Here is a 13,685-nt window from a genome sequence, read left to right on the forward strand (position 1 = left end):
GAAGTTGGCGGAGGAGAAGGTATGGAAACCTCCACTTCAAGAGGAGGAGCAAGGGCAGAAGGAACAAGGGCATTAATATAATCGAGCCAGTCAGAAGAGCAAAGCTTCGCCTTCTGGGCTAAGAACAATGGATTATACCCTTGTGCCTCTTCGGGGCGTCGGGCAGCGTGCACTATCTTTGTAGGCATGGAGGATGTGTACCATGCTACAAGTAGATTCTCCTCCAAACTGCGTCGACGGTCGATGGGCACGTAAGAATAGACCACCGAGCTTCACGCATAGAAAGGGAACTCTAAAGGGTCAGTAAACTTGACAAAGTGATGGTTGATTCGCTCCCTTAAATCACAGGCCCCAGGTTTTGACCAGCTTGTCCAGTCAGAAGCCCCAGAGGAAGAAGAAGTCGCAGCCTTATCCCATGCAGAGGGCTGTGAAAAAGAACTTCCCATGTCTATATTTGCGACTTTCTGAATCAAAGGATTGAGAGCAGTTTGTTCGTAGTCCAAGGGTGAGTCAGAAGAAGAACTTCCCATGTCCATATTGGTAAGTTTCTGAATCAAAGGATTAAGGGCAATTTGTTCGTAGTCCAAGGGTTGATAATTTGCAAAGGCATCCATGACCTGAATATAGAAAGGTGGGTAAAGGTGGCTAATTAATGCATGGAGGTTCTTTCGAGGAGGAACAACATCATCAGATGACTCTTCGTGTGCTCGATCAATGGAGGAGAAAATTGATTCGGCCATAAAAAATGTATCAGTCTGTTCGAGTACTAAGGCGGTGAGGGTGTTCAAAAGATTGAAGGAGAGTTTAATGCAGATGATGAATGACAGTTGCGTTTCTGGATGAATGCAAAACCCATGCACTTTCTAAAACGTGGATAAAAGACCTTGATCTACTAATATCATCAAGTATTGGGTATATTAGTGCGGGGGGTAATGCTGGCTACATATTTTGTACAAGCCAATTACAATTCGACGCGTGACAGAATAAGAGTAATACAGGAAGACTATTCAAGTCTTCGATCCTGATCGTACACGTGGCAATTAGTATTGGTTATTACGAAATCTAAGTAGCAGTGGATCAACAAAGAGATGTAAGGTGATGTGGCTTCAACGGTTACTCACATTTAAATACAAATTTAGGAGGGAAGCCTAACTGCAAGTGATGGCATAGTGGAGCTAATTATAAGGTAACATGATTAGCGATCATGGAGGAGCAGTTTGACGGTTGGAAATACAGTTCGATGGTCATTCTTGAGAAGTATAAATACCAGAGAAGGTCCAGAAAAAGACCCGCATACTCAGATCCAAAAAATCAGTCTTATTCTACTTTATTTCTTTTTCAGTTTTACATTTCCAGTCTTACATTTCTTGTTCTTTACATTCTTGTATTTTAAGTTTCTGCACTGCACTTCGTTCATAGGAGTAGTTTCAATTAGTAGATTGTTGCTGTAAACCTCTACAAGGCTGAGTTTGGATCATTGTAAGTTTTTTATTTTAATGAAATGCTTCAACTGTTCTTCATTTAATTCTTATCTTGTTTAATTCTCCTAAATCAAGTCACCAGTAAAAGTCCTCTTCATTGAGGCTGAAAGAACTAAAAACACAATCGTCTGATAATTGGTTGACAATTAATTTTCTGTAAGGACTGATTGATTTTTGCTGGCACGCTCGCAATTATAAAAATAACCTTCGAAAGCCAAAAAGCCAACATAATCTTATTTTTTTAAATAATAAAATCAAATTGAAACACTAATATTTTATTAGATTTATTGGAATGAGTTAGAATGAAATAGAATAACCATTTCCTTAAAATGGTAAATGATCACTCTATTTGTAATGAATATTGTCATTATTTTTTCAGTGAACTAAATATAGGTGTGAATATTTTGATAGAAGAATTATTTCATTTTATTTCATTCCAATGAATGAAATACTATCTAAATGTATCAACCGTGCTGGGACCCCCAGCACCCCAGCGCCACATGACCCCGTGTGAGACGAAGGCTTGAAAAAAAAAAAAAAAAATCCCAACCAATGAAAAAATAGTAGGGGTGCTGGGGGCCTCCGTCATTTTCCCTAAATGTATTTACTTTAAGAGCACTAAATATAATTTTTGAGAATTCTATAATACACACCCTTTATCATATGCATCCTTAGTTATGTCATTTTTTTCTCTTTAGTTATGACATTATTTTGATATGTTTGGTTATGCCTCATGTAGCGTTTGGTTATGACTTTTTGTTTTGTTTTTATTTTAGTTATGACTAAAAAAGTATGGAGTTCTGTAAAAAAAAAAAAAAAAAAAATTATTAAGTGCATATAGTACACACCCTTCAAAAAATGTGTACCATAACATTTTTTAATAATTTTTCCTAAAACCAAGTCAAGTTGGTGGTTATGAAAGTTATTCAATATTAATTCCAACATTGTCATGAATGAATATTCACTGTACTTGAAGGCATCTAGTACAACCCTTAAAAAAAAAAGAGAATTATATATCAGTAAATTATATTACAAAATATTTGCAGATTATTAGTAAAAAATTAAAAATTTAATTATTAATATTAATAAACTTTACTATTGATTTGATTTTAAAAATATATAAATATATTGAGATGTAATTTCTCCTTAATGCTGTGTTTAGCTGGGGGGTTTTAGAAGTAATTTAAAAAAGAAAAAAGTGTGTAAAATTAAGTGAATTTTTTATTTCTTTTTTCAAATCATTTTCAAATCCTTTAACCAAATACAATATAAACAAATTGTCAAAGTTAATGTGACATAAAAAGATCAAAATTGTAGGTCGTGAATGGCCTGTCAAATTTTGATAATGATCAAACTTTGTGCCGGAAAAATTTGAAAGTGGTGTCAAATAACTACACTGAAAAAAAGAAAAAAAAAAATGAAAGTGTTGCCAAATTGTAGTTCGTTAAAAGAACACCTTTGCAGTCTTTAAACTTCCGGTTGTGAATTGGCCACAAGTGGAAATTGAGTGAAATTATAGACACTATCTTCAATTTTCTTTTTTGAGGGAGAATCGGTAAAACGAAAATGTGAGTTAAATGTATTATTTTTTCATCTAAAATAATAACTGATAATGACAAATAACTACATTTCAACAAAAATGAAAATGATGTTAAAAATGATAAAATTAAAATTTTATGACCCTAAGTAATTGTTTTTCTAAAATTACAAAGATACCAATGTAATTAATCAAAAATTAAAGGTGAGAAGGGTTATTTTAAGAAGTGACTTATAAGATGACTTCATAATTTATTACGAAAAAGTCTAAAAAGTAAAAAGATGATATAACCTAAATAAGTCAATAAGTTAATAAATTAACTTTTTGTTTTTTCCGAAAAGAAGAAATAAGAAAAATTATTTTCATCTAACAATCATGATTTTGTCATTACCTTAAAATTGATATTTTTATTTTTGTATTCCTCATGCCAAAAATATATATATATATATGGAAAATGTTTGAGGGCCATAATTTTTGTAATTCAAATGGCTTAAAATTATCAAAACGACGTTGTTTTGGCAATTTTGAAATTATTTTGTACTCAAAACGATGTCATTTTAATATTTTTGAGCCATTTGAACTACAAAAATTATGAACCTCAATCATTGCTGTATATATATATATATATATAAAAATTTTGGCTGATGACAAATTACATGTAGTTGACTGATGACAAATTTGGTAAAGCTAGAATACTATAATGATTGCATGATTCCGTGTGTGTAATAACATTTATTTACATAGCAAGAGTTGTGTAGGATTTATAATGTGATTTTATAATCATTATGAGTTTGTTTGTGGTGAACTAAGACAGTGCGGTGTTTTGAAAAGTTGATAAAAAATTGATTTTTGATTTTTTTACTCAAAAAATTACTTTTTGGACAATGATTTGGATAAAAAAAACTAACTTTTTTGACTAAAAAAACCAAAAGCTAGCTTTTTGCTAGCTTGCGAAAGCAAGCCGTATATTATATATATATATATATATATTTTTTTTTTTGAGTTATATTTTTTTTTTAATTTTTTATAAAAAATTTTTTTATAAAAAATTAAAAAATACATTTATTTAAATTATTCTAAACAACTTGATAATGTGAAAATAACAATCACTCTTTCAACAACCAAAACACTTGTAGTCATACCATTCGAGGACCTATTCATTTGTGACCCAATTAAATTCTTTCTTTCCTTCCAACAATAAAAGTTGTCTTTGCTCTGGCTTTAGTACTTATAGCCTAGGTAAACCCAAGTAATTGAGCTAGAATTTCAACAATAAAATTGCGACATGGTCAAGAAAATATTTTAAACAAAAATGCTATGAATCACTCTTATCGATTCATAATTTATTCGAAATGTATTTTTAGGGTTCAGGAGTAAAAAAATTTAAACAATTAATTCTTTTTGGGCGGGAGGGGGAGGGGGAGGGGGAGGGGGAGGGGATAAATTATGAATTTATAGTGTTATCATGTTTTAAAAAGTACTAAAAAATTACATTTACGTATTGAACTTCTCTTTTCAAGTGTTTCTAATGACAAGAAAACCAAAAGTTCAATTTTGGAACGATTGCATCTCTAGGAATTTTGAAATGATCACAAATTGAAAGGGACCCCTAATAATAGATTTAGACCTTACCTCTACTGGTGGTTTTAGAAGCTTTTGGGTTACATTAACACATATATATATATATATATATATATATTAATCTTATTGGAGTTATATCATATCTTATTTTGGTCACATTATTTCTTTATTATATTGTACATTTTTTCGTAAAAAGTTAAAATGTTAAGGATTAAAAATTTAGGCATAGAAAAATAAAATTAAAAAAAGTAATCTCTAGGTCAAATTTATTATAATTATGAACTTTATCACATAAGAGTTGAATCTAAACCGCTCCGTATTTTTTTTTTTTTTGAGGGGTATTTTTTAGGTGTTTTTAAAACACCAAAAAAAAAATAAATTAAATAATGACTAAAGGTCAATAGTTGCATGACGTATCTTTTATATTTTTTAAATTCAAAAAAATGAAAAAATAAAATGCATTTTAGAAGAGTTCGAGCTCTAAAGACCCAATAACGTTTTTCCTTTAGTATAAATTTTCATGAATGAGGGGTCAATTCCGCATAGCACTTGGTGACTGGGCAGTTTCGTTTGTTACTTTATTTATTTTGGGTGAAATTTTTCTTTTTTGCCTTTCAATTTCATAATTCACATCAATAAATTTTTATTTTCAAATCAAAATGGTTATGGAAAATTTTAGAACTTATATGAATTGTTAGTTTTTAAATATAATAACAATAATGATACATCCCCCTAAATGAAGGAGTTTTAATGACATGAAAAATCAAAAAATATATATATACAAATATCACTATCATTGTGGGACCCACCTCCAATTAGAGCTTTTAAAACTCTTTTATTAGAGCTCTAAAATATTTTTGATATAATAAAGTGTCATAATCCTAAGAAATAAAATAGAAGTATCATTCCATTTGTGAAATGAAAAGAATCAAAATCTAAATAGCATGAGTAATTATCCAATCTTTCAAAAAATTACATTGTGTCCGCCCAATATGTCTTATCTTGACATCCAAGTCAACTTTTTCTCTTTTCTTTTTAAATTCATCTAAGTCTATATATACTGCATCAAGGTTCCGTTTGTTTTCAGTGATGAAAGGAGGGATTGATAGTGAGGGGATTAATAGTGAAGGAATTAGTAAAATTGTGTTTGTTTTCATAGTGAGGGAATTAGTAAAATTGTGTTTGTTTTCATAGTGAGGGGATTAGTAAAATTGTATTTGTTTTGTTAGTGAGGGAATTGATAGTGAGTGGATTGTTAAATTATTTTTATATAAAATAAATATAAAATAATAAAAAAAATAAAATTATGATTTTTACTTAATAAAAAATACAAAAACATTAAACATTAATGTTACCTAAAAAATGCCCAACAAGTAAAAAAAATAAAAATTGCGTTGACCGGTTGACCGGCCGAACTTTCAGGCGGTCGTCCGGTAACACTCAATTCGAACAGACTAGTTTGCTAATACCATCTCTTAACCCGGATTGCTAATAACCTTGCCCAAGGCCCATCCCAATCCGAACGAACTAACAATTTGGAGGTCACAACACAAAACAAACATGAGATATATATACTGTTCATCCATCACAGTCCACTCCGGACTGTGATGCGCCTAAACAAACGGGGCCCAAAGGTAATCTTATACATCTCAGATTACAATATACTACTAGGAAGACTCTTGAGAGGACTAAGAAGCAAGAGCAATTAATAAAATTAGGCTACCATACCAAACCAAACCATACCCGTCCACCACTCTCTCTTCATCCCTGCACCATCCAACCACCCTTTTCACAATCTTATTCAATCACACTCAATATAACTTCCAACATTTTTGAATTTTTGTGAGCACACAAGATACTTTGAGGCTGAACTCAAAGAATTTTTATATAACAAGACGACTTCAAGACGACTTCAAACCAAGGATTTAAACACTTTTGAGGTAGGTTTATTATGTCCTTGTTTACTTCATTTCGCTGTTTTAAGGATTTATTGCAACAATATTCCTTGATTCATAGCACGCCTTCTTGACTTCATGAGTTGCATTTCCATATTTCATTTTTGCCAACTTGATATTATTACTTATCATTAACTTCTTGATGTAAATCTAGTCTTATGTTAAAATACTTGTTGGAAGTACTCTTTCCATGTTTTTCACAAATGTAAATTTTATACAAATTCTGAGATAGAATGACGTGGCAGTGATTTTTACGGAAAATATAAATCATATAGATATGAACTTTAGTATTTTAAATGATAAGATTTTATCACATCATTTTGAATAATTTATTATTTTTTTTAATAATTTTTTTTATTTGTATGACATTTCCCTTTCTTTCATTACAGCTAGCATGTTTTTTTTTTTAATTTTAATTTTAATTTTTATTTATTTATTTATTTTGAACAGATTATAGCTAGCATGTTGGGTTGAGATTTTGTGCATGCTTTGGCGCATATTGGTTTTAGAGCTCGACATATATGATTCTAAGATGTATAATATTTTGTAATATGTCCATATATCATGCTTTTCAGATCTGAATCTTTTAATTCTATTGTGCTAGAGATGAGTTTGGGATAGCTGGACAAGCGAGGAATAACTAGTGACAATTCTTTTGTTCCGCAAACCTTGACTCGAGGTAAATTCATGCTTTCGCATGCATTCATCCCTAAAATAAGCCACAAAGGAAGAACTTTCTGCTTCAATTTTCTGGAACTCCACATATAAAATGTTTAATAGTTGTGAAATAACTATAACAACATATTTTAAATTCAAATTGGAAAACACTTAAAAGAAAAATGTAAAGATTTAAATATACTTAATAATTATAGACCACTAATTTTCATTTTCAAGTAATGTGTTGCAACCCTTTTTTTTTTTAATTATTATTTTTAATTAGCGAAAGTCAATTATTAATTGTTAGATTAACAGATATGAAGTTAGTATTCTCACTCTTTATAAATCAATAAGTGCTTATCCGTTTAATTTAACCCATAATCTCTCCTAAAGATTAAATCCTTAAAAAAATCGTGATGGCCAACTCACCCAGCATAATTGGTTTGTGTTGCAACCTTTGCCGAGAAATGGGAGCAGACGCGCCAGTACGCTGACTTGCGCCAATCTCCCCCACCTTACCCTGACTTAAAAGTGTTAAAAAGATATCAAATTATGATAGGTAAGTTATGACATTTATTTAGTAGTTAATGATCATAAATATCATAATTAATTTTTTTTAGTCATAATTAAAAAAAAATCATAAATAAACACCACATAAAATATAATCAATGACTTTTTAAATTATAATCAAAATACTATTATACCCAGTATGATAATAAGTTATAACTAACACCACAATATGTATAAGTAAGCCATAACCAAGTTATAATTAACATCGCAATATTTCATAACCAAAAACTATAAATGTCATAACTTGGACATATGGTACACACTCTAAAGAGGGTGTGTATAGAATTTCCCTCAAAAATATCCCAAATTACAAATATAACTCATGAGATTTGTTTAAAATACAAATTGTTTCCTGTCATGTTAGAATTTTTTACTTTAGCAAAAATTAACAGAAAAAATAAATTTTCTAAAAATTACAACAATAAAATTACATTAATGATTAATTAAAATATATTTTTGATATTATTAAAAACTATTAATTAACTTAATAATTTATTATTTCAATTACAAAACATTTCAAATATAAAATATCAAACACCCTAGCGTACTCTCCACTAGGGGTGTGCGCGGTGCGGGTCGGTGCGGTTTGAGAGAAAAATAGAAACCGTATGGCGGGTGGCGGATTGATAAAAGTGTCACTAGAATTTGCCATTTTTCTTATCGAAAACCGGCGGTTCGGTTGGCAAATAATGGAAGATTTGCCTTGGCGGTTCGGGCGGATTGGCGGTTTATAAAAAATATAATTCAAATTACAAAACTTAAATCAAAGAGTAAAAAAAAGACGAGAGATATCGTAATGTTAAGCATCTTGTGAAGCTTTCTTCTGATGCAGCAAGTGTAGCAACAACATGATAATATCAACGACTATACCATCAGTTCATTACAAGCATCTGTGGAAGCTACAATGATCAAATACAATACATAAAATTTCCCTCGAGTAGTAATATAATACTATATTCTAAGGTATAGAACAACAAGCAAACTTAAGTAAAAAAGAATTTTTAGAATCCTATAAAACATGATTTAATAGCGGAGCGGGTCGGTGCGGTTTGGAAGAAAAATAGAAACCGGCGGATTGATAAAAGTGTCACTAGAATTTGCCGTTTTTCTTACCAAAAACCGACGGTTCGATTGACAAATAATAACGAATTTGCCTTGGCGGTGCGGTTCGGTGCAGTTTTGGCGATTTCAGCGGTTTCGGCGGTATTATGCACACCCCTACTCTCCACCATACATATTTTCAAAATTTGACATGCATCTCGTTTATTATAAGACAGATATGTGCAATTCTTAAAGTCAACAAATCATCAAATTTATTCAAGATAAGATGACTAATATGATTCCCCATAATAGTATACAAATAAATAAAGTACGTGTTTGGAAAGCGATTATTTTAGAGATTTTTTAGTTTTTAGCTATTTTAGTATGTTATTTTAGTTTATGTTTAAAAAGATGAGATGAATTTTTATTTGAGTTGGTGTATTAAAAAATATATTGAAATGATGTTTGAAGTTAAAATGATAAATTTATTCCTAACTTCACATTTTTCAAAATAAATCCAAAGGGACAAAATTACAATTTTCCTATCTATAACTGTGACAGTGGTAGGCCGTCACAATGACAGCTTCCTGCCGGGCCTTTTTTTTTTTTTTTTGGAAAAAACTTTTGGTTCGAATACTTTTGGGCTTTTTTTTTGTTTTTTTAAAAGACTATTTTAGCCTCAAAACTAGTTTCCAAACATCCACAAAAAATGTTGTATATAGAATGATGGATGTGTGTCTTGTCGTGGACCACTTATTTAAAAATAAATAAACTTTTGGGATTCATAATTTTAAATTGTGATGAATGTTGCTGTTATATCATGTTAAATAAAATTATTTTATAAAAATTATGTTGGTATATTATTTGTACATTATTACTTATCAAAAAAATATTTTAAAAAAATATTTAGAATTTAAAATTTATGAATTAAATTCATTCTTTTTGTGGCCCACACTCTAAAGCTACATCAATGTATTCAATTTTTGAAAAAAATCTGAATATTTTTTTAAGTACATAGCATTGGTGATATTATTTTGCTCATATTTTTTTAGAATCGATTCATTTAAAAATAATTTATTTTAGATGTGGGTTGGTTTTTAACTTTTTGACTTTTTAATTAGTTTGAGGTTAAAAAGTCTCGTTTGTGATGAATTTTTTGACTTTTGTAAGAAAAAAATAAAACGATTATAGTTTGGATGTGACTTTTTTATTGTTTTATGTGAGAGGTGATATAACTCAAAATGAGTTAAAAGTTGACTTTTGACTTTTAACCTATGTTCCTAAAATGGGCTGTTATTTTATTGACTTTTTAGTCTATTTTGGTCTCTTTTGACAAGTGGCTATTTTAGTCAAAAAGTTAAAAAGTCACTAAAACAATCAAAAAGCCAACAATACATACCAAAAAGTCAAAGATTCTCTTTTCTTTCTACTTTTTGCACATCTTTTCGTAAAAAATTAAAAAGTAAATCTAAACATACTAGTTTTTTTAGCTCATATTTTAGCCAAATAGATAAAAAGTTACTAAATTAACCTGTTCCCAAACGAGGCCTTTGTCTTTTTGTGACTATTTTAGCCCAAAAATCTTATGCCAAACACAGCCCGGGTGATAAGCTATGTAAGTTTTCAAAGTTTTCAATGTGAAAAAATCTTATATTACATCTTCCTTAAAATGTGTGTATCATACACTCTAACTGTGAAAATTTGTGATTTTGGTTGCAAATTATGAGAATTTGTGATGGTTAGGATTGGAGTAGCCACTATAGTGCTTTTAAAACTTGGAAGGATGAATATTGAGAAAATTACACAACACGGTAACTTTTCAAAAACAAAAAAAATATCAATTTTATACATATTAATAATAAAATTTAGGGTTAATTATACTAATAGTCTCTATAGTTTTGGACTTGTGTCATTTTGATCCCTGAATTTTCAATTGTGACACATTTGATCCTGAATTTTGAATCTTGTTCCAAATAAAGACTATTGAAAATATTATTAGATTTTTCAAGGGTAAAATCATCAATTTGATAAAATATAAACTAATTTGACAAAAATAAATGTCAAAAAAATTAAATATTTTTAATTTTTTTAAAATTATTTTTATCCACCAATGATAAAATTATGTAAAATTAATAAAAATTACATAATTAAGTTTTTAAAATTAATTTTACATGATCATTATCCAAACTATAATAAAAATTAATTTGGTAAAAAAAAATGTCTAAAAGATTTATCAATTTTACATAATTTTATTTTTAGTAGGTAGAAATAATTTTTAAAAATTCAAAAATATTTGTTTGACATTTATTTTTGTCAAATTAGTTTATATTTTATCAAATTAATAATTTTACCCTTGAAAAATCTAATTATATATTCAATTGTCCTTATTTGGAACAAGATTCAAAATTCAGAGTCAAATGTGTCAAATTGAAAAGTCAAGGACCAAAGTGGCACAAGCCCCAAACTATAGGAACTATTTGTGTAATTTGCCCTAAAATTTATAAATTTTTTCATAAATTTATATATTTTTTTTGTGTTGATATCCCTTACATGTAATAATCCCACGAATATATTCACTGAAAATTTTTACCTCTTATGCGATTTTTCAAGTGACGCGCCAAGTTTCACCTACAATTTTTCATGTGACTCCTTTCATTTCTGTCTTTTCTTGTTCTTGGTTTTGAATATGCAGTACTACTCTGCACGATGTCGAACGATAACCAAGCCAACGAGAATGAAAAAGCTGACAAGAAACGCCATTGGATAATTTCGATTAATAATACACTAGCTACAATGAAAAAGCCGTCGAAGTTGAGTATATATAAAGTTCCGAACAAACTTTTAAAACTCAAGGAAGATGCCTATACACCTAGTATTGTGTCCATCGGACCTTTTCATCATAACAACAAAGCAATGCAAGCTTTTGAAGAGCACAAACGGCGATACATGCTACATCTTTTTATGAGGATATCTCCAGCTGAAAAATCTAATTCTGCCCTCAAGGAGTGTGCCGCTGCCATACTAGAATTGGAAGAAGAAGCTCGAAGATGCTATTCGGAAAAAATAGGCTTGGACGAGTGCGAGTTAGCTGAAATATTGCTAGTTGATGGCTGCTTCTTACTCGAACTGTTTTTGAAGTATTCAGATATTGAGAACCATGAGGAGGAAAAAGTTGAGGACCCCCTTATCAATAATGCTCGGACTATTGCAACTCTTCAACATGATTTGGCATTACTTGAGAACCAGATTCCATTTTCTGTTCTGGAGACTCTGTTCGGCATTATAAAAGACAATGTGCCACAACCATTACGATCCTCATTTATTGAGCATAATGTGGCCACCTTAGCACTACTCTTTTTCAAATCGGCTTTGGGTTTGAGCGACAAAGCAATTCAAAGTAAATCCTCCAAACACTCTGGTAAGCATTTGCTTGATATCTTACACAATTTTTACGTCCACACATCTCTCAAAAGGCGTGAATTTTTTCACAAATCTCACCTCCCCATATCTTGCAAAACCCGCCATGAAGATGATGATCGTCAATGCTTGCTAATAAATGGATTTGAAAATTGCGCCACACAACTTTTGAAGACAGGAATTCAATTTCAAGGCAAAACCCCAGAAGAAAATTTCCTAGACATAGAGTTCACAACTGAAGTTGTTAAAATGCCACTATTGGAGATACGCGAAGCTACAGAATCAATCTTCCGAAATCTGATTGTTTTTGAGCAATGCAGCATTGACACCTCACATTGCATTGCATCGTATATCTTCCTTATGAGGAGTCTCCTTAATTCCTCGCACGATGCTGAAATTCTTTATCACAGAAAGATCATAGGATATGATTTGAGTTGGGGTGGGGGTCGCAATCATGAAGATGTTTCGACTCTCTTCAAATCTATGTGCGATGGAGTTGTTTTGAAGGACTTTTGTTTTTCCGATTTGTGTACCAATGTTAACAAGTACTCTAGGTCTTGGTTGGACTGGCGCAGACTTAGAGCGATAGTGAAGGTGAAGTCGCGTGAATATATGATAGCATTGCCGCGTGATTATTTCACCAATCCATGGACTACCATATCTGTCATTGCTGCAATTGTGCTTCTTGGCTTCACTGCCCTGCAAACATATTACACTGTCCGATCTTATTATCCTCACTAATTTCAAATTTATTCATGGAAAGCCATAGACAATGATTTGGGAAGAGAGGATTTTGACAGCCAATAATGCTAAGATTACTACCTCTTCTTAGCATTATTGTTTACAGTTCGATTTGGCAAGGTGCAGTTAAATTTAAAATATGTTTTCAGTTGTTTTAATCAATAATGTGATTTGTATTTTTTTTTTTTTTTTTTTTTTGGAAGTGTGTTTTTCGGTACTTGGACTTTGTAAGATGTGTTGAAAGTATTCAACAATTTACTACGATTCGCAAATAAAGTATTTTTCTTAACAACGCATGTGTGTATGAAGGAATAAATTTGAGAAGACGTGGTTCATAATATATATTATATATATATATATTATATAAGTAAAAATATTGTGAGGTCTTTGAGTTTGAAACATTCAACACAAATGTGCTTATTTTTTGAATTTATAAAATACATAAATACACATGTCATTCAATCATTGGTCATTATAGTTTAAATCTAATTAATAATTAATTATTTGGTTCATATGGTAATCATCATCAAATCACTTCAATTTAGAAAGTAAATCACTTTTTGATTCCATACTATATATTAAGGAAAATGTTTTCTAATGAAAAGAGTCCTGTGAATGTAACGCCCTCAAAATTAACCCATTATATATCATTAACATGCATTATTTAAAGAAGACAATTTATTAATTCATTCATCAGAGTATTAC

The 13,685-nt window shown here is 30.3% G+C and overlaps 1 protein-coding gene across 2 annotated transcripts; it reads left to right on the top strand.

The window, feature by feature from the left end:
* Positions 1 to 6,216: 6,216 nt before the first annotated feature.
* On the top strand, positions 6,217 to 13,272 carry LOC145801074 (UPF0481 protein At3g47200-like). 2 transcript variants are annotated; one of them, XM_082891283.1, is made up of 3 exons: positions 6,217 to 6,539; positions 7,130 to 7,233; positions 11,515 to 13,272. In XM_082891283.1, the coding sequence occupies exon 3, from the start codon at positions 11,529 to 11,531 to the stop codon at positions 12,978 to 12,980; it is 1,452 nt and encodes a 483-aa protein (XP_082747409.1). In that variant the 5' UTR covers positions 6,217 to 6,539; positions 7,130 to 7,233; positions 11,515 to 11,528; the 3' UTR covers positions 12,981 to 13,272. The 2 variants fall into 2 exon arrangements, with proteins under 2 accessions (XP_082747409.1, XP_082747408.1); XM_082891282.1 differs by having other exon boundaries at positions 7,159 to 7,233.
* The last annotated feature ends 413 nt before the right edge of the window (positions 13,273 to 13,685 follow it).

The sequence above is a fragment of the Camellia sinensis genome, chromosome 10 (assembly GCF_055761805.1).
Source record: "Camellia sinensis isolate YWXY chromosome 10, ASM5576180v1, whole genome shotgun sequence".
Classification (NCBI taxonomy): domain Eukaryota; kingdom Viridiplantae; phylum Streptophyta; class Magnoliopsida; order Ericales; family Theaceae; genus Camellia; species Camellia sinensis.

Coding starts and splice junctions, on each gene's coding strand:
- LOC145801074 (XM_082891283.1), top strand. CDS start 11,529: ATGTCGAACGATAACCAAGCCAACGAGAATGAAAAAGCTGACAAGAAA.